The sequence below is a fragment of the Vombatus ursinus genome, unplaced genomic scaffold (assembly GCF_900497805.2).
Source record: "Vombatus ursinus unplaced genomic scaffold, bare-nosed wombat genome assembly UNPS02014768.1, whole genome shotgun sequence".
NCBI lineage: Eukaryota > Metazoa > Chordata > Mammalia > Diprotodontia > Vombatidae > Vombatus > Vombatus ursinus.
In genome coordinates this window covers 14,250,520-14,273,906 of record NW_020954546.1, presented here as the reverse complement: position 1 = coordinate 14,273,906, position 23,387 = coordinate 14,250,520, and the positions used below count along the sequence as shown (strand labels likewise).

The 23,387-nt window shown below is 46.2% G+C and overlaps 1 protein-coding gene across 9 annotated transcripts in view; it reads right to left on the bottom strand.

Moving 5' to 3' along the window:
- Nucleotides 1–1,760: 1,760 nt before the first annotated feature.
- The window catches only part of GTF2I (general transcription factor IIi), a 91,104-nt gene continuing 69,477 nt past the window's right edge, over nt 1,761–23,387 (bottom strand). For 7 of the 9 annotated variants that reach the window (XM_027861975.1, XM_027861981.1, XM_027861978.1 and 4 more), the window contains 18 exons: nt 21,848–21,906; nt 21,533–21,604; nt 20,930–21,113; nt 19,889–19,947; nt 19,622–19,696; nt 15,555–15,653; nt 15,014–15,079; nt 14,474–14,657; nt 13,722–13,774; nt 12,807–12,944; nt 10,190–10,267; nt 9,744–9,827; nt 8,808–8,991; nt 6,388–6,416; nt 5,438–5,479; nt 4,703–4,744; nt 4,082–4,157; nt 1,761–2,965 (listed from right to left, as the gene is read on the bottom strand). In XM_027861975.1, the coding sequence (XP_027717776.1) occupies nt 4,099–4,157; nt 4,703–4,744; nt 5,438–5,479; nt 6,388–6,416; nt 8,808–8,991; nt 9,744–9,827; nt 10,190–10,267; nt 12,807–12,944; nt 13,722–13,774; nt 14,474–14,657; nt 15,014–15,079; nt 15,555–15,653; nt 19,622–19,696; nt 19,889–19,947; nt 20,930–21,113; nt 21,533–21,604; nt 21,848–21,906 (1,507 nt within the window). In that variant the 3' untranslated portion in view covers nt 1,761–2,965; nt 4,082–4,098. The remainder of the gene's footprint in view (nt 2,966–4,081; nt 4,158–4,702; nt 4,745–5,437; nt 5,480–6,387; nt 6,417–8,807; nt 8,992–9,743; nt 9,828–10,189; nt 10,268–12,806; nt 12,945–13,721; nt 13,775–14,473; nt 14,658–15,013; nt 15,080–15,554; nt 15,654–19,621; nt 19,697–19,888; nt 19,948–20,929; nt 21,114–21,532; nt 21,605–21,847; nt 21,907–23,387) is intronic. The other 2 variants (XM_027861977.1, XM_027861976.1) reach the window with 2 other exon arrangements.

The window sequence follows — 23,387 nt, the reverse complement described above, 5'->3', positions numbered from 1 at the left end:
GGCCCATGCCTGGCTTCCCCTTTGCCCGCGCACTGGCTGTGGCAAGTAGGCTGTTCACCAAGCGACACCTGGTGGTGTAGACAAAGCCCTGATCCACCAGAGCTTCTCGGGAGGAAAAGCTAAAGCATGAGGTGCTCTGGCCTTGAATAACTATTGAAGTTGGGAAGATCACAGCCCCAGGCAGGCATCCAGGCAATCACCTCATTTTATGGAAGAAACTGAGGCGCAAGGAACGGAATTAGTGGCTCTGACTTGATGTACTTTGCCTACGACTCAGTGTCTCCACCATGCCCCGGCTCCCCGTCCTTCAATCTGCAAACAGCAGGCAGGACTTTTCATGGGGCACAGCAGATACACGAGGCAGCTGCTCTCCCAGGACCCCGGCTCAGGGTCACTTCAGAGGGACAAAGCAACCTTTGGAGAGAAGTACTATTCAGAGGGCCTGGACGAGCCGAGCTTGGAGGGTCTGCATCTAAGGAGCGTTCAACAATAAAAGAGCCCCCAGGTTGGGCTGGATCAGCTTTCTGCGGCTTCTGGGTCTCCCCAGAGCGTGCATACTGATGATAATGGCTAAAGAGGGGGACCCAGAGCTCTGCTGCCTCCGGAAGAACAAAGCTTTCCTGGACCCCGGGGCACGGAATCTGGCCGGTTTGTCTATTTCCTTCATTTTCTAGGAGAGGGAACTGAGTCCAGAGGAGCTGAGCCTTGCCTATGGTCACACAGCTAGTGAAGGGAGGGTGAGAGATGGGACTTGCTCTCTCTTCACTCCTGCCCCTCTACTCTGATCAGCACCTCAGATGCCAGACACAAAATAGCCAACACATTCAATGATAACCTTGCCTCCACCGGTTTAGGGAGCTCCCAATAATGCCCACCTGCAATGTGGATCTTGAGCTGCCTGGAGAAATGAAAGCTCAGGTGACCTGCACAGGCTCACTCAAGCAGGATGGGGATGGCAGGGCAGGAATTTGAACCCAGGCCTTCCTGGTTCAAAGGCCGGTTCTCTACCCATACCACACTACTCTGCTACCAACAAGTACACGGACTATTTTTAACAATTGTGATGTGCGACATGTAACCGTGTGTATAATTCACACATGTATGTAAGATAAACAGTTAGACTGAACTTCAGACTACTGAAGACTTCCTAAATCTTTCCAGCCCTCCAGTGAGGGTGTTGTAGCGTGGTGCTGTAAAGAGAAGGCCTGGGACCAAATGGACAGGCCCTTGGGGATGCTGGGCAATCACCTCACCACACTGGGTTGGCTTCCCCTTCTGTAAATTGAGGGTCCCACGTCCGGGAGCTGGACATCTCTCCAGTCTCTGGACAGGGCTCGGTAGCTAAGCCACTTTGTTACTAATGTCATCACCACTTGTTATACAGGCTCCCTAAACCCTTTTTTCCCCCAATGGTCCTCAGAATCCTCAGGTCCTCTACTCACTCCAGCTTTGGGAAAACATGGAATCTGACACGGATTTGCTCTGGTGATTCATATATATGGCAAAGGTTGATGCTGGAATTCATGTGTATTCTCTGAGCACCCGCCACCCCTCACCCTGCTGCGGACAAGACAGGAAACACCCCTCCTGATGGCCACGGCATTAGGCGGGGGACATCTGAACACACCTACCCACACCCCAAACCTGCTCTCTCCAGGGCTGCCCCTTCCACCCTCAGACTCATTCCGCCAGTCACTGTCCCCCAACCCAAACAAGGACTCCCAGAGACCGAATCATGAAAACACTTTAGAAAGAATGAGTTAGTGTGTGAAAGGCATGGATGAATTTTATTTATTACCCTATATCTACAATTTAATTTGAGGTAAAATATAAGCAACACATTAAAAGGTCTACTCTGCTACCATGTCATATAATTTTCCATTGTGAATATTGTGGCAAAGCTAAGGAAAACTCTAAACCGTCACATCTTCTAGCTTTTCATAGAGCTGGTATCATACAATTTTTTTTTTTTTTGTGAAATTTCAACACATTTAAAGTTTCTCCTACAAAGTGTGGGGAAGATATCAGAGGATGCATAATTAGCTTCTACACCTCTTAAAAGTGACACTGAAGCCTCTCTCTAACGCTGCTTTGGCCACTGCCTTTGGGAGGTGAGGGCATGGCAGGTGAGCTGGCGTTCTAACAGGGGGCTTCTGGGAATGAGATCCCATCCAAGCTGGACACCCTCCCCGCCCATGCTACTGAATCCCATGCCACAGCAGGTCACGCTATAGGGAGGCTCCAGTGTGAAACTTAGCTTGCCCAAATTTCCATACCTGATTTTTAACTGTGCTACTATTCGGATACATCATGCACTCTTTATTTGGACAAAAATAAGTAAAATGGGAAGAGGGTTCACTGTTATCCACACACTGAGATACTGACCTCTTACTAACTGTCAGGTGAACCAGATGGTTTTTTTATTTATGAAAAACATGAACCGTGATAGATAGCGTAGGAAAAAGTCCAGTCAAATATACATATACTATTGTCCACTCAGCCGTTAAAGGAGAAACAGGAACCAAAAATCATTGAAGTGATTTTTCAAATAGAAAAACTAAAGAACTGAACGATCGTCGGTAGGTGTTTTCTTCACTGCAAAGCTGAGAGGGGCCAGCTGGAGAGATCTTCCCTTGGCTGGAAAACGACACCATTTCTCAAGTCTGTGCTGATTACGTAAAAAAAACAAAACAAAACAAAACAAAAAACCGATGAGATTCATCCGGTCCTTTTTCCAGCACTGCTGCAAAATCCTTAGAATAGACTTCAAAGTAAACCAGCCATTCCAAATCTACAGTCACTCTGCTCTTTAATTCAATTCACAGAACTGCTGAAAAAGTAGACATTTCTATCTAAAAGTAGAAAAAAAGGTTTGTATAGAAGGTAATTCTGTTATACAATTATATTACACAGCTGCGGCTGTAACAGTTCCGGCAAGCTCTTCTCAACCACTGATACTTTTAAGCTAGAGGGGAATAAAGAAAAATCTATTAACTTAATTTCAGGAATTTCACCTTCATCAAGACGACAGTCTGAGTCTGCCGTGACTTCTCGTTTATCACAGTCACTGCAGCCACTCGCATTCCAACACTGAACTTTGGCCCCTGACATTTAAACAGATGCTGGGCAAGCGCCAATTTGTATTAGTTACATCATTAAGGCCCACCAAATAATTAAAAGAACACCACCACCCAAAACTGGACAACCTCTCCCCATCAGAGCTCATGCTACCCAGTGTCTGGCCTAGACAGGAGCGACGAGGGGGCTGGCCCCAGCCACGCTAGCTCTTCTCATCTCTTCATTACAATATGGTGCCATCTAGGTTTATTTGGTAAGGGGGCAGAGTGGGGCTACATTTCTGTAAGAACTTGTCAATTTAGTAGAACCCAAGCATCGTGACTCCCAAATCATTTACTAGACAAAGCACAATTCTTATTTCCACGGAGAGGGCAAATCACTAGCCCGGAAAAGCAACTGATGCTTCGTTGATAATAAACATGCTAAGAACAAGTTTGCACGGAGCACTTTAGGGTCCACCCATCATCCACACCAAGACCTACAAAGGCCCCTCTTCCTTCCCAGAATTTTCCAGGCAAGAGAGAAGTTTTAACCCTACCCCAGGGTGTGCAGAGAGACAACCTGGGTCCAACCAAACAGGATATACATACATATATATTTATGTCCATGTCTATGTTCTATGCACATTCTAAATGAGGCCCCAGCTGGACTGGACAGTTGGCCTCTTGGCTGCCCATGAGCATATCCTCTAACAACACTGGCCCAGTACTTTCAGGATTGCAAAGGGCTTTACAAAATTGCCCCTTTTCAGGGCAGCTAGGTGGTACAGTGGATAAAGCACCTGCCCTGGAGTCAGGAGGACCTGAATTCAAATCCGGCCTCAGACACTTGACACTTACTAGTTGTGTGACTCTGGGCAAGTCACTTAACCCCACTGCCTAAGCTCAAAACAAAACAAAACAAAAAAACAAACAAAAAAACCCCCACCAAAAACAAAACAAACACAAACTACAAAAAAACAAACAAAAATTGCCCCTTTTCATCCGATATATAAGTCATTTACCCTAGGAATGAAGAGGTCTACCACGTGGGGTCTGGTTCCTGTTTGATCTGAGAACTTCCTTCCGTTTCCTTTATATCTACCAAAAGAGAAAACAATAGTCACTTGCATAATGCCAGGAAAGCCAATGTAATGAATCAACGCCCATCACAATAAAGTGTTTAATTACTCTATTAAGATGCAATATAATAAAAATTTCAATATGTTTAGGTCATAATATTGTCAAGGAAATAATTGCATTTCTGTGGCAATAAAACCAACTCTCATCTTGTCTTAGGTATTTATTTATAGAAAAAAATACTCTGGATATAGAAATACATTGTCCAACTTATGCCAGAGTTTTGTTTTTTTTTGCCTATGTAAGCCTTTATATCTCATTTAGGATCCTTAAAATGTCTAAAATGTCTGGAAATAAAAGGGCCCAAATGAATTACACAACCCTCCAGTAATCTTAGAAAATGTTATAAAATGTATTTATGCAAACCAACAAATAATCTTCATGCAGAAACAAGAGAACAAAGCGGTCATTTGGTTCTACTGAAACACTTTTTACAAAGACCACATCTAATCCTCTTTTCCTAATTAAGAGAGGGCATAAATTCCCTTTCCAACAACCCTGAATACCTTCTGTCACAGGAACCTCCAACTGGCTTGGATCAGCTGATTCTATACAGAAAAAAGAAACACAGTTTTTTCTAATGCCTTTAAAAGTTAGTCAAAAACTGTTAGATGAAAAGTCATAAATGACGTATCCAAGACTGCAGTGCCCTGACGAGGATGTGTTCATGGCTAAAAGCAGGGCAGACAGAGCACCTCTTGCTCCTTCACAATGTACCGTCTCATGTGATGAACAAGGGCACCCCCAGAACCCAGCCCCCTGCTATGATCACCAACAAAAAGCAACGTGGAGCATGTGGAATTCATGACCAAGTAGGTCTTTTCCCAACAGTCGGTACCCAATCTGAAGGCAGTCCAAAGATGCTGCCCATTCTAATGGACACTTGCCCACATACTCCACGCCCAAAGCAGGAGAGGTGGATCCTTTCCTACCGCTGGCCAGTGCACCCCCAAATACCTCCTACAGTCCTGTCCCTTCCCAACACAGCTCCCCAGTGTTCTGCGACAGAACCAGCTGGCTGTCTTGCTGGGGACCCCCATGCCACTGTTGCTACAACCACTCAGACTAACACAAAGTCCCCTGAAAAAGTCTCTCTCTCCTTGACACAGAGGCTAATATGCCTTGTACTTTGGGAGCTGATTTTCAAGAGCAACCTGACAGCATCTCCCCTGGGTCATGGGGATCTGGAGTTTATTATGGATAATCTTGGTGGGGATAATGGTTTATGTTGTTGCACATACCTTGTATTACTGGGCCTTCTGATTCAGTTTGATCAACCAACTCTGAGAAAGTAAGTGACATGATTGGATGAGTTTAAAAGAGAAATCATCTTCAGGGCACGTTAACGTGCTTCTATCTAGTCTCCTGACTGACAAGCTGACAAGATCTGAGGCACCGCACTGCATGCATGCATACAACAGGCCCCACGTGAAGGGGGTCCAGGATCCACAGCTGTCGTCTGAATGCTGTAAAACCTAGTCAGATCATTCTATGTATCAACATGTTTAATGTGAACATGGCCAAGCTAAACTATATAATCATTTCCTAAGTGACAACAAGTCATGGAGTCAGAATTTGCACCATGTCTAACAAATAAGCCAGCTATCCATTAGCTTAAAAGTCTTCATCAGCTGCAGTATTAATCCTAATCATACTGTGGCATTCTAGTCCACTAAGATAGGCCCAGCATTTTCAATGTGGCTTTTGTCCTATTTATCAGACTTTTTCATGAGCATCTGAAACAAGGCCTATTGCTGGAGTGCAGACTCTCTCCTGGCTTGCCTTTTTGTATCCAGGATGGCCCAGAGACCACAGGGGAAGGCTGGAAGGTGACTGGTTATGCCCACTATACTAAAGTCCAAATCGTGCTTAAATCATTCCCTTGCTCCGATCAACAAAGATTAATTTCTGAGTTTTCCCTAAAGAGCTCTAATGAAAGCCTACACTCATCAAATGCGGGAAACTGTCTTTCAAATTGAGGGGATAGAAGAACATCACCATGTCAGACTGTCAAATCCTAATGTCTTGCCAATAAAACCCAAGCAATAAAAACACACACACACACACACACACACACACACCCATTCCTAGTGCAGAGACAAAGGAACAGTGACCATGGGAAGTGTTACACTCAACAAATACCAATCTTATTAGGTCCTTCCCAACTCCTATAATCTCATGAAATACTCACGGTTATTAATGACAAGTCCTGGAAAAGGTCTGAAAAAGAGAGGCATGGTGCTTTATGTTTCAATGTGCATCTTTCTTCTCCACAGGCTTAAACATATCCAAACTGTTTCCTCAAGAAGGAGCTTCTCGTCGCCCCGAACCTCCCTCCCCCTCCACAACCTGCTCTTCACTAATGATCCTGTGATTCACTGCCCAAAGCTGGTGTTAGCACAGTGACAGCTCGTGTCTCAGTGACCGGGATTCAACCATCACCTATTTCGTGCACCCACCCATACCTCAATCCTCTTCATTAAGGCTGGTACCTGACATCAGAGATTAGAAGGACTTTAGCAGGCAAAGAGAGGTCCAACCAGAAGTTCTAGCTCAATGCCTTGCTCCAAGAGCCATTTTGAGGACAAAAGCCAGAAGATTACCAAGATTACTACAGCTCTAAGGGAAAAAGCAGGATAATGTAGCTGTTTTCCAAAGAGACCCAAGCTAGGAAACACTAAGAAAGTTCCCATGGCATGAGGGAAACTGCCTCAAGGGAGGGGTGGCCCCCGTGATTCACTGGCCATCCCCTGAAGGCAGAGGCATGTTAGCCACTCTCCCCGACAGCCTAGGGATGTGCTGCTGGGAGGAGCTGGATGAGAGAGTCAGGATTCAAACATCTTGCCAGGCTAAATCCTGGGGGGTGACAGATGTCTTTAAATACCTCAAGGATTACCATGCAGAAGAGGGATAAGGCCTAAGGCAGAACTGGGAATATTGGGGGAAAATGGAAAAGGGGCACATTTACAACCAAGGCCAGGAAATGCTTGGTCATAATTACAATACGCTGCTTCAGGGAGTGCTGGGATCCCCCTCACTGGAGATCTCCAATCATAATCTTAAAAACCATCTTGTGGGCAGGTTATAATAGAAATTTCTTCTCAGATACGAATTGCACCAGATGACCCGTGACAATTCTTCCAACATTCAATTCTGTGATTCTAGCCTATTCCCATTCTTCTCTCTTTGGGTGCAGAATCCCCTCAAGTCAAGGAAGGACTTTGCTGAGCTTGTTAACTACACAAGTGACTCATGAATAACCTAAAGCAATTGGTTCCATCATCTCCACAAGACAATCTTTTGGATGACACCTGTCACCCATCTGCAACAGGTAGAACCAAGGGGAGGGTCTGCAGGTGGGGTCAAGGCCCATAGTTCTATATATTCCTGCCAGAGGGTCTGCAGTACGTCAGGTGGGGCCAACACTGTTGACGGATGTGTGTGGAGGGGAGGGGAGTTAATTATTTTGCAGGGACAAGATTCTAGGGAAGGACACAGATAAGGAGGTCAGGAGAGTGTGAGTAAGAAAGGGCACAGTATGGCACAATGCGCCAGTCCAGAATAACTGGTACGTGTCCAAAGATCTAGACGCACAAAGGCAAGAGACTGTGGTCCGTGCAAGGGTGTGCCCAGTCTAGAGTTAGGGAGTGGGGTGGGTCTTACAGAACAAGGTCAGAAAAATACCCTACGTCTCAAAAACGATCAGCCCTGGCAGCAATATTTTATTATAAACACTTACCCAACATCCGTCCCATTCTACTAATAGCAACAGAGATGTGGGCTAAGGACACTCCAGTTTTTCTTCCCTGTAATCCACCTTTAGTCTAGTGATGCCAGACGAATTTTACAGATCTCTATGTTGGCTAGGCCGGCTAGGTGCTGCAGTCAAAATCCGACTCCAGACACTTCCTAGCTGTACTGACTAAGCAAGTCACTTCACCCTGTTTGCCTCAGTTTCCTCATCTGTCCAACGAGCTGCAGAAGGAAATGTCAAAGCATTCCAGGCTCTTTGCCAAGAAAACCCCAAATGGGGTCACAGAGAGTCAGACACGACTGAAACGACTCAACAATAACCTGCCGGCTGGTCTATCACCCCTCAATGGCTCAACGGGTCCCCACTAATCTTTAAAGCTTTTCCACATGATGCCGGCTAGGACAAGAAGCTCCCTCTAAAATCCTCTCCAATCAGCTGAATCCTTGCCCACCGAGTGAAGCCCAATCCAAAGGTTAACTGCCCCAACGAAGCCTCCCTGGCCGCCTCCAGGCAGTCTTTCCTCTACACTACCCTGACCTCACAGTCCAGGGACAGCACTTTCCTGTGCCCGGCCCAGGTGCTGTTTCTTGTGAGAGTGTTCCCATCTGCCATCCAGTTCACTGGACTCTTTAAGCTCCATGAGAAGGGGAGCCATCCCCAGTCTGCATTTTCCTGTGCCTCATGTGCCTCAGAATCTCCGCGCTGAAATCACATAGAATCAGCTTCTGCTCTGGCTCACAGTGAGCATCACCTGGGCCTTCCAGGGGGCCAGCTGCCCACTTGTTCACAGAATTCACCATTCCCTGTGGCCACCACTCTTGGGATAGTGACTAGGGACAACTTTTTTGGAAACTTACCTAATGACAGTGAATTTGATAAATTCTGCTGAATCTAAGATTCTTCTCATGGAGCTGATTTCCAGATAGCTGGGGGCTTTGAAGGCCACCCCAGGGGGCATCCCATCCACAACCACACAGCCAGGATTGATGGTGATTTTCCTATAGGGGACTTTCACGGGAAAGCCCATGCCGATGGCTTCACCTGGGACAGAGAACACCAACAAGAGCACATGGCAGTTCTTCTTCACTGGCTGGAGATTAAGCCATCCAGCTCTTCCCTCAAGGAATCCCCTTCGCATTTCAAACAGCATTTTTACAGTACACGACAGTAATCCCTGAAGTGAGACTCTCCACAAGTAACGAAGCCATTATAGAGAGAGCTTCACCACAATCCCTACGAGTCTACAGCGCACGCAGTACCATCGCTCAAAGCTCTGGTGACTGAAGAGGTAGTTTGGTGATGCTGGGCCTGCAGGCGGGGAGACCCGAGGTCAAATCCTAGCCGCGTGACCAGATAAGTCACCTAACCTCAGTTTCACTGACTGCAAAGTGGGGATAACATCAGCAATCACCTCACAGGGTTCTTGTGAGGCTCAAATGAGGCATTTGCAAAGACAATCTTGAATCTAGAGGAAGAAAGAAGGACGCCAGGGGTCACCGCAGCCCCGTGGCCCTCGCTACGCCATCCTTCCTCCTTGTTATACAACACCGACAGAATAACGAAAGCATTGTCGCCGGGGCTGCCGCCGCTTCTCCCTTCACACACTGAGAAGGGGCTCCAACCCCACTAAGACTTGTTTTGGACGTCAGTGGTGACGTGAGGGGGGGTGGTCAGGGAAGAGCCAGGACTCTCGCTGGGCAGCCCCGGTCAGGAGATCCTGGGGACGTTACGCCAGTCAGAGTGATCCCACGTGTGGCTCTTAGCAAGCTGGGTGGGAAAAGCCCCAGACTTACCAAATTTGCGGCTAAAGAGATCGTTCACTTGCTCTCGCAGCTGCCGGGCCTTTTCCACTTTGGATAGTCTTTCACTCTCGTCATCTAGTAAGATTTTAAAGGGAAACGCAGAGCTATTAATGCACACTCCTCACAGCAAAAGCTCAAGTGACCGTACAGTGTTATAATCCAACCTCTACGTCACAGTCAACTCTGCTAGAGAACTCTACTCGTGATCTCCTTTGTAACTGTGGTCTAGTGGGGTTATTAAGTTTACATGAAGTCGAACATTGTTCCCAATTATAAAACCAATTAAGGAGAGGCTGCAGCCTCAGTCTCCTTCTTGAGGGCAGCAGGGTTGCTTGCACACAGGATGGTCACTCATCTCATGAGATCAACCAAGCCACAAACCCCACAAGACCCCACGGAGTAACTGAGAACAGCTATGAACACAACAGACACCATACCTGGAATTGTCACCTGAATGATGTTGAGGTCTTCCACCCCTGCCGCTGTGGTGGTGACATTGGCTGAATTAATTTTTCCTTAAAACAGAAACTTAGTATTAGACTGGTGCCAGACAGGTGCACACCTCTCCTGAGCTCTTTGGCTACGGCCAGCACTGCCCCCGTCCACACCACATAGGATGGCACAGGGGGAAGCGAGTCTTTTTCCACAGAAGCAGCGTCTCTGACGAGACCGAAGGACACCTGAGGATAGTCTATGGCCTTCCTTTTATTATCTTTCATTTAATCAAGTAAACTGGTGTGTACCACCCCGAAAAGTACTTACTGAATGAACAAATGAAAAGACACTTTCCAATTCGAGACAATGAGGATTTCTCATTTTGATTCCGTCTCATCTCATCAAAGACTTGGACCTCCACAAAGCCCTACTCCGAAGCCTCATCCTGCTCTGGAGGTGACCCTGGACTCCAGGAGGCTGTACGAAGTTCTAGCAGATTCTGCCTGGCTGCCAAGACTCAAGTCTTGGTTTTAGTAAAGAGACTCTGCCCATTGCCCAAGGACCATTTTAGGGACAAATTGGAGAAGCTCACTTATCATCAGAAGGCTGGCCACCTGGCAATGAATGCTTTGGCCATGACAACCCATGAAAACAAGATCCAAAATGGCGCTTGGTCCTGTGCAGCCCCTTCCCTCTGGCTTCTGCAGTAAAAGTGGACGAGCAGCAGAAAAGAGGAAGCAATTGCTAAGACAACCATAGCTTTAAAACTGTTTGTAATGATAAACTTGATGGCTGGCACCCTGAATGTGAGATCCATCCTCAGTGACATGCTGGCCACACTAGAGGAGCTCAGCCTAGGCCTTCGATACCATTTTTCTGATAACAAAAACCAGAAGATAGAACGGAAGTTGCAGGAAAAGGAAGGCTCACAGATTCTCCTGGGAAAGGCAAACAAAAGACTTGGCTATGGCTATGGATGGCTGTCATTCTTATCCAGTGCCCAAAGGCAACAGGAAACATCCCTTTGTGGAACCTTGGGTCCTCTCCCACTGCACTATGTGCTCATTAGCTCAAGTTGACTCTTCAAAAAGACCACTGAAAATAAAGTTGGCCACCCACGCACCGCACAGGGTGAAGAAGCAGACACATTGTACAAAGAACTTGAGAAGAGCCTCCTCCACATTAAACCACTATGGCCTCTGATACTCAGTGACGTCTGTGCAGATGGCAAATGCAAAGGTGGAACACGTGAGAACAGGGCTGGAACAGGGGATGAGAGGCCAAGGACTGTAGACTATACAGAAGTCTCACACGTGCTCATCATGAAAACCTTCTCTGGAGGAGAAAGCTGGGAGGTGCAGGAAAATTACGGAGTAACTCTTTTTTTAAATGACAGGATATGACTTGTTACCACTGTGAGAGTCATTCCTTAGTCAGCTGTACATATAATCGATCACCACTGTTAGAGTAAAGATAAAAATACAGAGTGAAAGAAATAAAAAAGGAGGAAAAGATAAGGAATGAAAGAAATGAAAAGCTCCAACCTGACCTCTTCAAACAAGTCACCGACAACTACCATACAAAAACAGGGCAATGATAGTCATTACAATTGTACACACACGTTACCCAATAGAAATCCACTGCTCTAACAAGGGAGACCAAGTGAACCTTAAAAAATGCCACACTTGGTCAAACAGTAGTAGCAGAGAGATGGGCAGCCAAAGGCAACACTGTTTTCACCTATGAACTTGTTTATAAAACCTTATGGAGAAGGAAAGTATAAAAGATTGTGAGTGGTGTACCCTCATAAAACAGTGAGAAGCAGTAGAGGGAAAACCAATTTAAAAAAAAAAAAAAGACTGGTAAGAGACCCAACTAAGCAAAGCCATTTTGAGGGCATTTAAGGATGAAACTGGAAAGAGGACAAAAAAAGAGATGAAAGATAGAAAATGGCTGCCAAGGTTTTTGTATAACAAACAAGGGATGGCAAAACCACCATGTTCGGACTCTGCTGAGCATCACAATGCTGGATGTGCACTGAAGGAAAGCAAAAGAGGAGAAGCCACCGGATTAGACCAAATGTGTCCCAAGGAGCTCCCTGAAGGAGGTAGTATCCTTCAAGGATCCGTTCTAGAGGTATCAGAAGGAGGGAAAGACTCACTGAAGGTACACAAAACCCTCAGTCACTCTTACCCCCAAAAGGCAGCCTTTCTGACTATTCCCCCAATTATCTGAAATTGGTATGAGACTGAAAATCTATGCACAAACATATACACATCCAGGGTGTGCCTGAAGAGGGAATTAAAAGGAAAGAGTCAAAATTCTGCAAACAGTATTCTACAGCAGACTTTCCCTCTACCACTACACAGTAAGTTAGGAAGAGGCAGAGAACACAAAATCCCCCTGGGCTGTTTACTGTGTCAAAAAGTTTTGTTTGAGTAGAGCAAAAACGGCACCTTAAAAGCTCTCCTCCAACAAGGCGTCTGTCTCCCACGTATGGGTCAAAATTATTCAAGATTCTTTAAAAGATATAACAGAGATAACCCTGTTGACCCTCCTGATCCTTCTACTGAGTTGAGGCATAAAAGAGGGAGATGTATGCTCGCCAAAGGTGTTCACCAGTGTTATGGAGGAGATCCAGCGCAGAGTCCGAAGTCAAAGAGGAATTCCCTACAGATGGTGAGGTCCTCCAGATTGGTCCTTTTTGTGGGTGACATTGTGGAGATTTCATCAAGCCCGAGAACACTGCAGAGCCTCCTAAATGAGATCCAGAATCACTCGAAAGAATTTGGCCTAACTATCCACATAAGAAAAATCAAGTGGATGAAGAATGACGATTATCTAGACTGTAATATGCCACTTGAGTGGATAACTGTTAGAGCTCATCTCATATCTCTCTATTTTATGGACATATATCAATACATATACCTGTATATAGACATATATCTATATATAGATATAGGTATGTTGGCAGATACTACAAATGGACATTAACCTGGGCTCAAGGTTGAGTGGTAGGAGAGCAGGCTGGATTCCTTTGCAAAACTGCAGCTGTTTTAATGATGCCACACTTCTCCTTGAGTCAAAGCCCTATGTTTTAATACCAATATTGTGTTGCATGGCTACAGTCATTCATAGAACATGACAATCTCCCAAGAAGTGGAGGTGAGGATCCCTCACGGGCAGTGGAGAGGCACTCGGGAGGCGTGAGCAGGCTGCAGGACATCCCAGACAGGGCATTATGATGGAAAAGGGGCACACAGGACATCAACAAAGAAATGTAAGACTCCAAGACAGGAGGGGCTGGTCACAGAGCTGGAGCAAGGGATACATGACAGCCTGTGTGTTTTATCCATCTGCTCATGCGTTCAAAAGAGGCAGTGGAAGGCCCCACAGAAGTGTGATCTGCATCACTGGAGGGAATTTCCCCGATCAATGAGATCACAGATCCACTGGAATAGAATTTTAAATCAGTATCTTTGTAATCTGGATTGGTAACAAACTCTCAAATGCTGTTCTTCTCATCATACTTACTTGGAGGGCTTTTGGAAGTGCTTTCTTTAATGGCAGTTTCAAACATCTCAGGCCTAAAGATGAAGGTAAGATGTAATTTTTATCAGTAAAATGACACTGTAACTACCCAAACAATAGTAAACTTTAACCTAAGGAATTCCATATTCCAAAGACTCAAAATACACACAACATAAGTAAATAAATCTTTGCTGGCAGTCATGCAACAATTATCTCTAGTAGCGAATGACTAGGGATATTATGGATAAGTGAAACTTAAATATGTTTAATAGTTAAAATTTTCAATCCCTTCAAAGTCTTCTCTCCTGAATCACACAACCAACAAATAGGCTTGGAGAAATCAGCTAAACTGATGAGCATTACAACCTCTGCCCTAACTTTTCTTTGTTACGTCCATTGTTAACATACCTTCAAATCATCAACAAGAATTCTTGAGGAGGGACACAATCTGGATTCTAAATGCTTTAAGGACTGAAGAGTTGTAGACCCACACTAGTTTTCCCAAGCAAGCAGACACCCAAACTAGCTGCCCGAGGACATGCCCTTCACTGTGGACAGGGACAGACAACTTAAGGGATATCTGGTGCCTTACTTCATCATTTCCCATTGTCAAAGACTGGATCTCTTAGCATTAACTAGCATCTGATCTAACTTTTTAGAAAGCAAACTGGAGGAGGATAGTTCTAGGTATGCCCCACAGGCAATTAGCCAAAGCATACTCAATGGAAGGGAATGGATTAGCCTCACTCCCATACTTTTTAATGATAAACTTGATCTTGGCTTTATTTCTGAGTATCTTCTCCAGTCTTGGAATGCCGAAAGTTGATGGTCGTCGGAATGGCACACCCTCTGGTAAACCTTCGACATAAAAATCTTCGGGGAAAGATTCAAACAATGCAAATGGTACCTTCACAGGGTGCTTAAGGCCAAGAGCCTCCCCTGAAAGAGAACAGAAATCTGAGCACAGGCTGAACGCATGGAGCTCCGTGAGTGAGACACGCAGGTTGCGATACGATATTCAGAAATGGGGTCATGGCACGACAATCTCCAAGCCCTGAATTTCCCTCCTCCACATGCCACACGAGTGGCTTTCAAACAGGGCAGAAGAGATTCAGAGAGGTAATCGAGACACTCCAGGATTGTTGAGTGAAAGAGGCTTCTCTGGGGAGTTACCACATGCCACACTAAGGTAACACCTTATTCAACATTCTAGGACAGGACACTAAGGATTTCAGCTGCCTTCCTGAAATTTTTAAAAGCCAGGAAATACTTATTTAGTTTTAAAATATACTTACCACATTTTTCATTAAAGAGATTTTCAACTTTCTGTTTGAGGTCTGTAATTTTAGCATTCCAGGCCTCTGCAAAGAAAGAAAACAACAAAGCCTAGTTAATATGGTAGCTTCAGTGGTCACTGCAAAGAAGTGGGGAGCATCTGAGAGAAAGTCAACCTCTTTCTAGGACATTTAGCATTTCTAAAAATCTCTGCAAGATACAGTCTGGAGATTTTCCTGTTTTCAAGTGCAATAATGACAAAAGCAGAAGCTGTAGCACCGTTTCACAGGTTATCTCAAACCTCCCAAGGAAAAGGCCATCACGTTATTTTGTACAAAAACCAACAAAATGATAATAACGATAATCTTGACAACCTCAGTCTGACCAAGTACAGGCTTTAAGTGCTACTGAGATGGACATAGTGTGAACTCAGGTCAAACAAAATTTTCTAAACAGACACAAGCCTAATTAGGTGATGCAAAATGTTCATATTAAAATTCCCTTTCATTTAAGAACTAAAAATTATGAACTCCATAGAAATAACTGAGAAAAAAAGCTTACCAAATGAAAATTCTCTCCCTCGAGGTTTGAACGGAGTATTGGAACCATTAGTCTGGGTAGGAGTTCGAACAGCTGTAGTTTGCGGCTTATTATTAGGACCTAGAGATGCATAAATAAAGATTATTCACCAAATGAATACGATCCTAAGGAATAGCCATTGAAGAATAAAGACCATGTACCTTGGACCCATCAATCACTCCTTCCCTCGCACAAGTGATGAACCAGTTCAAGTGTGCGCTATGGTCATCCCTCCGTCCCCTGTTGGTCAGGTCTTGCCAAGCTTCCGTGGCACACTCCGCTGGACAGCTGTCCTACACTGATGTGACATCATCCCACCCACAAGGCCATCCTCTAGGGCCCCTCCCAAGGGACTATATGGATGACAACACACGATGCCTCTTCCACACCTCTTTCCCTTCTTCAAGCATCCCACGGCTCCCTTGAAGAAAAGGACCTTGCCTTGAACTTCACCAAAAGAATGAAGCCAAAGACACTTGTGTGGCCCTGGGCAAGTTACTTGTCCTCTGCCTGTCTCAGTTTTCTCATCTGTAAGATGGGGATAACAGCAGCACCTCCCTCCCACAGAGCTGTGGGGAGGAGACAATGAGATAACTGTGAAGTGCTTCACCCAGTGCCTGGCACACAGTAGACACTCTATAAATGGCAGCTACTATTGCTGTTATTCTCTCACACCACTTAGCTGATGTCACCCAGGACCTCCTCACATGAACACAAGTGACCCCATTCCTCCCAACCATCTTCAGTCTCTGCCTCTCTCCTGGCTCCTTCTTGGCTGCCTACAAACACTCCTGTTTCTCCTCGGTCCTCTAAAAACCTTTATCTCAGAGGGTCCAGAATTTTCTAGCTGACTTCATTTCCCATCACTTCCACTCCATGAACATCATACCTTCTCTCCCTGTCACACCCTGCCCCCCCCAGCTTCCCTTCATGTATTGTTTTGCCCCATTAGACGGTAAGCTCCTGGAGGGCAAGCAGGAGTTATCTTTTTTCCCCCTTTAAGTGTATCCCCATTGCTTAGTACAGGGTCTGGCACATAGTAGGCTCTTTATAACTGTTTATTGACCAAACCTCTGACTAGATATTGACCAGATATCATCTTACATCTCTCCTCTCTGCTTTCCTACAATTCGTGCCTTCCCTGCCTCTCCTCAGTCTGGCATCCACCCGCCTCATTCACCAGACTTTGCCTTCTCCAAAGGGAACAGCAGCTTTGTGACCACCAAATTGACTGGCTTTGCCTCCTTCCACTAGACGTCACATTGGTTTCATGGCCCGTTTTTCCTGGCTTTCTCCCTGTCTGACCCCCATTCTCAGTCTCCCTCCCAGGATTTTCATCCAGGTCATAGCCACTAACTACTGTTGGCAGTCATCTCTTCTCCCTTTACTATCTCTCCTGGTGATCTCATCACCTCCCAAGGGTTCAACTGTCATCTCTGAGCAGATGATTTTCACATTTATTTCTTTGGCCCTAGCCCCTCTACTGACTTTCAGTCTCAATGTCTACCAAACACCGTGAACTGGACGTCTCTTAAAGATTTCAAATTCATTCTGCACAAAACAGAAGCCCCTATCTTTTCTCCAAAACTTTTCCCTCCTCCAAATTTCCCTGTTAGTGATGAAGGCAGCACCATCCTCCCAACCATGTGAGGCCTGCCACCTCATTTGCACTCACCCCAAACATCCAATCATCTCTCTTCCCAACATCTAGTAGACGTCCCTCTCCATGCACAAGGCCAGCACACTGATACAGGCTCTCATGACCCAATCTCAATAGATGCCCCAGCCCACCCTAACCTCACCCTCCTAGATGACCTCCAAAGAAGCCCGCTTCTATTTTGTTGGGTCAGAACCATGTTCTCTCCCCATTAGAATACAAGGTTCTAGAAGGCAAGGATCATATGGCTATCTTTCTCTGTACCCCCAACCCTTACTCCACCCTCCACCCCCAGTCTAGGCCAAGTAAAGAACATTTCATTCTGTTGCTGACTCGCTGAAACACGCCCCCTCCTTTCTTCTGCTTCTACAAACCCCGCTGACTGCCTCTGACCTGTCTGAAGCCTGACCGTCTTTCTAGAGATATCTAAGAGTCTGTCACTTTAAAGTCAGCTTATTGTTTCAGGTCACTTCCTCAACCAGATCCTAATCTTCTGTTAGAAAGTCACTTTTATATTTTATTCTAACGAGTAGTTACCAGTATATATTATATTTTTGTAAAACATTTTAACTTTACAACTCTTTCTTCTCTAGACACAAAAGGGTCAAACCAAGCTTACAGACACACTGAAGAAGGGCAGACAGAACACACACGTGTATTAATCGGGTCTTTCTTCATATAGAATCAGAGAAAATTCATTCTAGAAGGGGCCTTGAGGAATGACCTTTCTGCCTGGTGCACCCTTCTCTCTTCAAATACATGTCAAGTACTCTATACAATACAGATCGGTGTCTGTTCTTTCCTAAAGACCTCCAGGGTCAGGTATTTGGCTGGAAAAGTTGGTTGAAGAGAGATCCCAGAGGGCCTTACGTGCTAGGTTTTAATGTGTAGAGAATGGGGAACTACTAAAGGCTGGACATTCTCAAGTCCAATCTGCGAAAAGGCAAACAGATCCACCAGGAGGGGAAGAGACTGAAGGTGGGATCCCAGCAGCAGGCAAGGAAAAAGGGTGGCAAGAGAAGTCGGAGGCCAGAGGGGAGGCAGGCAAGCAAGCAGATGTGGAAGATGACATAGCAGGGGAAAGCTGAGGGCGGCTCCTGCGCAGAGAGAGAGATGGGGAAGGCATGGGGAGCAGCACACTTGGGTAGAAGTGTCCACAGAGATGGGGGGCCAGGCCACGTCTGATGGAGAGAGACCGGGCTAGAGGTACACATCTAGGGGATGGATTTCCCTGGCAAACGGAAATCTTCTCAGCTTAGATTTAATGTCATTTCTTTCTTTTCTTTTCTTTTTTTTGCTCCTCCATGAATGACACTGACCTAGTCATTCAACTTTTTTTTTTGCCTAAGCTAAACAACCAAAAAATGCTCTACTACTTTCAAGTTCTTTTTCTAATCCTTTATCTGCTGCTGCTTCTGAATTCTCACTTGAAAAACTCACTGAACCAACATGGGTAAAGAGACTGCCCACACCCAGCCAGTTAACATTTCTCTGAATCTAGCCCTGTCCACACTGGCTCCTGCCTCTCTGCCTTGGCCCAAATCCCAGGTCTCCCCACTTCCCTCCCCGCCTCTCCTTCCACTTGTAACTCCTCGCTCCCCTCAGAGTATAACCACCACTCAGGCCCTCTGGTTGTCTAAAATGTTCAGGCCAACAGCACAGCTGTCCCTGACAAAGCCTAAAAAAAAAGGAAATACAATTAGAAGACCAACAGCTCTCTAGAGCTCTGGGTAGCTTCCTGGGATGAACTGGTGAGGCTTCCTATACCCCGGTCAATTTTGGCCAGGGCTTTCTTTAAGAGCTCCCCAAACACCGACTACTACTACGTATAAACAAGGTGTGACAATTTTAGGGCACCGTTTCAAAAGCCAGTCCATGACAAAAGGAAGAGCACAGTGCTCCTCAGAGACTCCTCTACCCCCTCCTGCGCTAAGCATCCTTGCCCCTTGAGGACACCTCTTACAGGTCACTCCCAGCATGGGTTTGCTGCCCCTCTGCATGGGCCTGTCACTTCCAAGGTCAACCTGAGCCCTGTGATGGCTCTGGTGAGCGGGGGGTCAGCCACTTCTGACTCATCCAACAATCTCAATGAAGGCCTTAGGCCCTCTTCCGGTAAACCTATACCCTTCCTCAGAGAGCAAAAAAGAAAAAAAATCAAATAAAATGGGATTTCTTTACTACATGATGGTCTCTTTCCAATAAAAACAAATGTCAATCAGTCAACTCTGCCTCTTGTCTAGTGACTAAGGGAACCTTACAGAACAAGCCCCAACCCCCAAATCCCATCACAAGAATGTCGCCACCCCATAAATCAGACACCACCCTGGCACTGCACTGAAGGATGGTGAAAGTGTCCCCAAGGACTCAGAGCTGGGCAGCAGCGTGGCCTCACCTTCCACGGTCACCTCGATCTCCGGCACCTTGGAGTTGCTGCCGGGGCTCCTCGCTCTCTTCGAGGTCTGCAAGGCTGCAAAGCAGAGCAATGCAGACACTGAGGATGGCGTGCTGCATTGGGACGTGGGGTGGGGGAGCCGTGACCCCCGGGGATGTGATGCAAACAAGGTTTCAACGCACCACTGACAGAAAAGTGCCTGGTGCACAGCCAGTCTACCCACGTTTGCCAGGTGCCCCGAATCCCTGGGGAGTCCTTCTCTCTTACCTTTAGTGTTGACTTTACTGGCCATTCCTGGAGGTAAGTAGGAAAGAACCAGCTCCGGCCTACGAATGAGAAGAAGAAAAGGTCATCTCAGCCTGTACCACTCAAGCCCACACCGCCATGCCCCACCAGAGACCGTTCACTCCGATGCATTAACTTGGCAAGAGGACGCTACTCAGAGGTGGAAGGGACCCGCCCCAATGTACACACAGCCGTAGAGTGGCTGAGGGGGAGGGACCCCCAGGGTTCTCCCTGATGCGCCGTGACACCTGCTTTATCTGCAATGCGCTTCTCTGTGGAAGCCTCGTGCAAAAATGAGGGAGAGCAGGGCCCCTCAGAAGAGTGAGGGGCCCCCCCACTGGCCCCTCCCACCACACCCTATGAGGTCTCAGTGACGACCGAAGTGTGACTGCAGCACTTCTCCCAAAAGGTGTGACGGGGAAGCAATCTTCAGCTGCTTTGTGATGAATTTCTGCCTTATGACTTTTAACAGGGTCCATGAAAATACTGTTAGAAGCAGCTTCAACATCCGCAGCAGCTACTGCTCAGCCCACGCACACAGCACACACAGCGTGTGTCTACTCTAGTCAGACCCAAAGCTACAAAGTTCAACAGCCACCAGCACTGAAGACAAAGGCAGGGCTAGGGCACTCCTAAAATTCTGCCCAACGGCTTTCTTTCGTCCAGTGTGAGTGATCTCTGGCAGGCCTTGCTGGGAATCCTTTAATCATTAAGCCATCAGATGCTAACAAGGATAACAGCAGCTGCAGGCACAATAAAGGCCTGAATTTTGATCATGCCTTTCACTCAGGAAATTCTCAAGTATCCAGAAAAATATTTCGACTACCTAACTCTTGTGAAACAAAAAGCTGCGCTCATGCACGTTCTCCAAAAGTGATGGAAAAGGCCGGGATAACAGACCAGACCTTTCAGCAGCAACAGCAGGATGAGATTTTGGGCTGCGCTGCGACGGCATGCTCCATCCCCCGCGCTTGGCTGTGCCGAGGTGACTAAAGACACGGCAGGCTGTCATATGCCACTTACTTTTTAACCACAAACTTGATCTTATTACTTCCACGGACAATCCTTTCAAGCCGTGGAATTCCAAACCAGGTGGGACTTCGGAAAGGGATTCCTTCTGGCAGGCCTTCCACATAGAGGAACTCAGGATTGGATTCAAAGACTGGATACGGTACCTTGACGGCCTCAGTAAGTCCCAGAGCTTGAGCTAAACAACGGAAAATAGCAATGTTTTATTTTCTAAGCCAGGTAATGTATAAGTTCAGATTTCTTGCTTGTTTCCCTGTATTCCAAAAGTCCCCAAGGTCTGTTTAATGACACAGATGTGGGCTTTTTGTATTAACCAAGAAGGTGATTGAAACACATGTTGCTTCTTTCATCTTCCCCTTGCCAAACATAGCAAACCCAGGTGGTTGTTAATCCAAACTGCAAACATTCACTCTGTGACCTGCTCTTCTCCCTCTGGAGGGGTCTGCTAGCATGTTGGGGAGTACAACGGAGCAGGATCAAAAGGGAGAAGCAAACTTATTTCAGCAAAGTGAGAATCTAACTCTCAACAACAGCTCAGAGTGGCCCCCCCCCCCCCCCACCCTGGGCCGGGGTCGCTTGGTCATGATCTGAACGTACCAAATTTCAAATTAAAAATCTCTTCCACCTGCTTCCGTAGTTTAGTAATTCGCACATTCCAATCTTCTTTCACTGGGGAAAAGCAAAATGAAATCGAGTTTACGACTTTTCCTTTGCCCATTGTTACCTTATAACCAACCGCACATGGGTTTCAAAAGGTCTGAAGAAAACTATTTCCTGTGCCTAAAATCAAATTTTAATCATATGCTTTGATCCAAAGATATCTGAAAATCAATCTCAGAACAAAATTGAAAGGTGGGAGAAATTAAAGTAGGCGTGCAACGTGCACACGACAATAGTGGAGAGCGGTCTTACCTGGGGTATTGGTTCGGGGCTGAGTTATTTCCGGGGTGCTGTGAGTCAGCAGCTCTGGTCTGTAATTTTAGGCACATTAGCAGATTATTTGTGAAAAGCAGTGATGGAATTCAAGGAATAAGGCTTCATTCTTAATTAAACTTCCTAATGCAACTACATATATTAATTACTGAGTGTAGGGATCACAATGCTAATAAAATAGACATATGAAATTCAAGTTAAATTGCCTTTTAAATCTGATGGGGGCGGGGAGAACAGAGAAAACAGAATGATGAGCTCCAGCCAACAGATCGTACTTCAATGGAAACGGCCTAAGTATTATAGAGGGAAACTCTAGATGCCCCCTCTAAGGCCAGCCCTGCAACGGACGCCTCACTCATCTCTACTGAGGATCATGGGGCTCACAGCTGGAAGGTCCTGTGACATCACCCAGCTTAATCAATTCATTTGACAAATGTACCCACAGCCTCAGGTGCTAACCTAGATTCATGACTTGCCCAAGGTAACCCAGGCACAGGACTCGGGTCTTCTAATGCCAAAGTCCCTGCTCTTCCCATCAGACCAGAACTACTCAGCCTGTGACACAGCCCTGTGAAGAATTCTTTCGCCACTCTTGAGCCCCAGCTAAAGTGGTTCCCTCCAACCTCGTTTTCACACATCGCTTTGGGCAGGTGAATCCTTTTGTTATTACCTTATACTTAGGCATTATACTTATGCCAAACCAGTATAATGTACCTGGTGGGCAACAACTCAATCACTATGCATCTCAGAGCCTTCAGCAACCAACAGGCCCCTAGATCAAGACCAGGCACTTTGTGCTGGTCAGAACTGATTAAAATTAGAGATTTCATTTTTTGATATGTCTCTCTCTTTTTAAACTATGTTCTTCTTTCTGAAGAACTAATAATTATCTAAAGGGTTTACTATTTGAAGATTTTTTTTATTCTTTTTAAGTGATTTCATCCTTTTGGAAATGGCTTCACTGCCATTGCAGTACACTGGGAGCTCATTACAGCAGTGACACACAACCAGGAAACTGCTCCTGGGGAGCTGAAGGGACTTCTCACCCACCCCAGGGGCATTTCTTCCAAGACAGCCTCTACAATATGCCCTGTCTCTGCCCCCCTCCCCCCCGGTCCTCAAACCCCTACCTAGAAGACCTCCAACGGAGGCACGGGACCAGCCATTCCAATCTGCAGCAGCTTTCCAACCTGAGCTCCTTCCTGCCTTCCCTCACTTTCCCCAAGCTCTAGCCTCAGCAGCCCAGCTCTGCAAGCCCACTCCCCGCCCCTCCTCTACTCCTCCTCCTCCCTCTTCCCATCAGCCCTTCCATCTATCATCCGACAGCAGCTTCCCTCATCCTTCTTCAACCTAACATCATCTCGTGGGTCACGATGGAGGCAGAGAATAGCTAGGGGCACTCCAAAGCCTCAACATTTAAAACCGAAAGCGACGCCAGGCGCAGAGGCCAGAGAGGGGACCCAATGCACGCAAGGCTGGGCGTGTCACAAACACCTTCCCACCAAGGCCCATAAAAGAG